Source organism: Nanorana parkeri, unplaced genomic scaffold, assembly GCF_000935625.1.
Source record: "Nanorana parkeri isolate BGI_ZX_2015 unplaced genomic scaffold, ASM93562v1 scaffold2721, whole genome shotgun sequence".
Lineage (NCBI taxonomy): Eukaryota > Metazoa > Chordata > Amphibia > Anura > Dicroglossidae > Nanorana > Nanorana parkeri.
In genome coordinates this window covers 108,617-111,648 of record NW_017308989.1, presented here as the reverse complement: position 1 = coordinate 111,648, position 3,032 = coordinate 108,617, and the positions used below count along the sequence as shown (strand labels likewise).

The 3,032-nt window shown below is 58.6% G+C and overlaps 1 protein-coding gene across 1 annotated transcript in view; it reads right to left on the bottom strand.

Moving 5' to 3' along the window:
* Nucleotides 1-2,248: 2,248 nt before the first annotated feature.
* LOC108802207 (myocyte-specific enhancer factor 2D homolog) overlaps nt 2,249-3,032 on the bottom strand; it is an 11,542-nt gene continuing 10,758 nt past the window's right edge. Inside the window, exon 2 of the mRNA XM_018574077.1 lies at nt 2,249-2,587. Within this exon, the coding sequence (XP_018429579.1) occupies nt 2,249-2,587 (339 nt within the window). The remainder of the gene's footprint in view (nt 2,588-3,032) is intronic.

Here is a 3,032-nt window from a genome sequence, read left to right as displayed (position 1 = left end):
TCCCCAGAGTCACACCCACCTCTCGTTCTTATGCACGCCCCTCTCCTTCTTAGACATGCCCCCTCCTCAACAGGCACCAGAGGTTGGCCAGGCTGCCCAGCGCATAGAAATGATCAGACACACCCCACTTCTGGTCAGACACACCCCCTCCCTTCCTCAGACATGCCCCCGCTCTCTTCCTCAGAGATGCCCCCTCTCTCTTCCTCAGAGATGCCCCCTCTCTCTTCCTCAGAGGTGCCCCCTCTCTCTTCCTCAGAGATGCCCCCTCTCTCTTCCTCAGAGGTGCCCCCTCTCTCTTCCTCAGAGGTGCCCCCTCTCTCTTCCTCAGAGATGCCCCCACTCTCTTCCTCAGAGATGCCCCCACTCTTCCTCAGAGATGCCCCCTCTCTCTTCCTCAGACACGCCCCCTCTCTCTTCCTCAGAGGTGCCCCCTCTCTCTTCCTCAGAGATGCCCCCTCTCTCTTCCTCAGAGATGCCCCCTCTCTCTTCCTCAGAGGTGCCCCCTCTCTCTTCCTCAGAGATGCCCCCTCTCTCTTCCTCAGAGGTGCCCCCTCTCTCTTCCTCAGAGGTGCCCCCTCTCTCTTCCTCAGAGATGCCCCCACTCTCTTCCTCAGAGATGCCCCCACTCTTCCTCAGAGATGCCCCCTCTCTCTTCCTCAGACACGCCCCCTCCCTTCCTCAGACATGCCCCCTCTCTCTTCCTCAGACATGCCCCCTCTCTCTTCCTCAGACATGCCCCCTCTCTCTTCCTCAGACATGCCCCCTCTCTCTTCCTCAGACATGCCCCCACTCTCTTCCTCAGACATGCCCCCTCTCTCTTCCTCAGACATGCCCCCTCTCTCTTCCTCAGACATGCCCCCTCTCTCTTCCTCAGACATGCCCCCTCTCTCTTCCTCAGACATGCCCCCTCTCTCTTCCTCAGACATGCCCCCTCTCTCTTCCTCAGACATGCCCCCTCTCTCTTCCTCAGACATGCCCCCTCTCTCTTCCTCAGACATGCCCCCTCTCTCTTCCTCAGACATGCCCCCTCTCTCTTCCTCAGACATGCCCCCTCTCTCTTCCTCAGACATGCCCCCTCTCTCTTCCTCAGACATGCCCCCTCTCTCTTCCTCAGACATGCCCCCTCTCTCTTCCTCAGACATGCCCCCTCTCTCTTCCTCAGACATGCCCCCTCTCTCTTCCTCAGACATGCCCCCTCTCTCTTCCTCAGACATGCCCCCTCTCTCTTCCTCAGACATGCCCCCTCTCTCTTCCTCAGACATGCCCCCTCTCTCTTCCTCAGACATGCCCCCTCTCTCTTCCTCAGACATGCCCCCTCTCTCTTCCTCAGACATGCCCCCTCTCTCTTCCTCAGACATGCCCCCTCTCTCTTCCTCAGACATGCCCCCTCTCTCTTCCTCAGACATGCCCCCTCTCTCTTCCTCAGACATGCCCCCTCTCTCTTCCTCAGACATGCCCCCTCTCTCTTCCTCAGACATGCCCCCTCTCTCTTCCTCAGACATGCCCCCTCTCTCTTCCTCAGACATGCCCCCTCTCTCTTCCTCAGACATGCCCCCTCTCTCTTCCTCAGACATGCCCCCTCTCTCTTCCTCAGACATGCCCCCTCTCTCTTCCTCAGACATGCCCCCTCTCTCTTCCTCAGACATGCCCCCTCTCTCTTCCTCAGACATGCCCCCTCTCTCTTCCTCAGACATGCCCCCTCTCTCTTCCTCAGACATGCCCCCTCTCTCTTCCTCAGACATGCCCCCTCTCTCTTCCTCAGACATGCCCCCTCTCTCTTCCTCAGACATGCCCCCTCTCTCTTCCTCAGACATGCCCCCTCTCTCTTCCTCAGACATGCCCCCTCTCTCTTCCTCAGACATGCCCCCTCTCTCTTCCTCAGACATGCCCCCTCCTCAACAGGAACAAGAGGTTGACCAGGCTGCCCAGTGCATTCTGTAATCCAATAGGAATGATCAGACACACCCCACTTCTCGTCAGACACACCCCCTCCCTTCCTCAGGCATGCCCCCACTCATTCTCAGGCATGCCCCCGCTCTCTTCCTCAGAGGTGCCCCCGCTCTTCCTCAGAGGTGCCCCGGCTCTTCCTCAGAGGTGCCCCCTCTCATTCCCAGACACTCTTCTTCAATAGGCACCAGAGCTTGACCAGGCTGCCCAGTGCCAATCGGTAATCCAACAGGCCGGGTCACACACTCCCCCTCCCATCATTAGAACCACAGGTGCGTCCTCAGGTTTCTAGAATGAACCATTATCCCCCTTCTACTACAGGCATAGAGGGGCTGAGGAACCAAGGAAGGACCACCATGACCCGGGACATCAGAGGAACAAGTCCGGGCCTACAGTTGCCTATCCACCACACACACACACCCGGCTCGGCGCTCACCTCGATGATGTCGGCGTTAGTCCGGCTCTCGTGAGGCTCGTTGTACTCGGTGTATTTCAGCAGCACCTTGTCCATGTCGGTGCTGGCATACTGGAACAGTTTGTTTGAGTGGTTGAAGATGATGAGGGCGATCTCGCAGTCGCACAGGACGCTCAGCTCGTAGGCCTTCTTCATCAGGCCGAACTTGCGCTTGGTGAACGTCACCTGCCAAGAGGAGAGAAAAAAAAAGAAGCGTCAAAATGGCCACCGAGAGCCACGCCAACCGGTCTGCAACAAAGTTTCCAACCCGGAGGGAGGGAAGCGGAGGTCAAACCACACGCGTGCGCAGCTGTCGCCGCGCTCGTGCGTCCTCGTGAATCCTTCCACCCCCTTCGTTGGGGGATATACGACGGGGGACCTCTCATTGTTCTCAGCTGCTGTGCTACGGACGCAAAGAGCACCTGTTGCGTCCTCCCGGGCCACCTGTTCTCCCAGTGTGACCGACGCGCAAAGCCGGGCCATTTGCTTCGCGTGGCGGGAATGAAGACTCCCATTGAGGTCTACGCACGCCGCGTGCGCCGGCGGAGAGAGCCATCCACATTCAGCCATTAAAGAGCACCTGTCACCATCATTCTTCACACTGTGCTGAGAAGCGTTCGTGGACGACCCC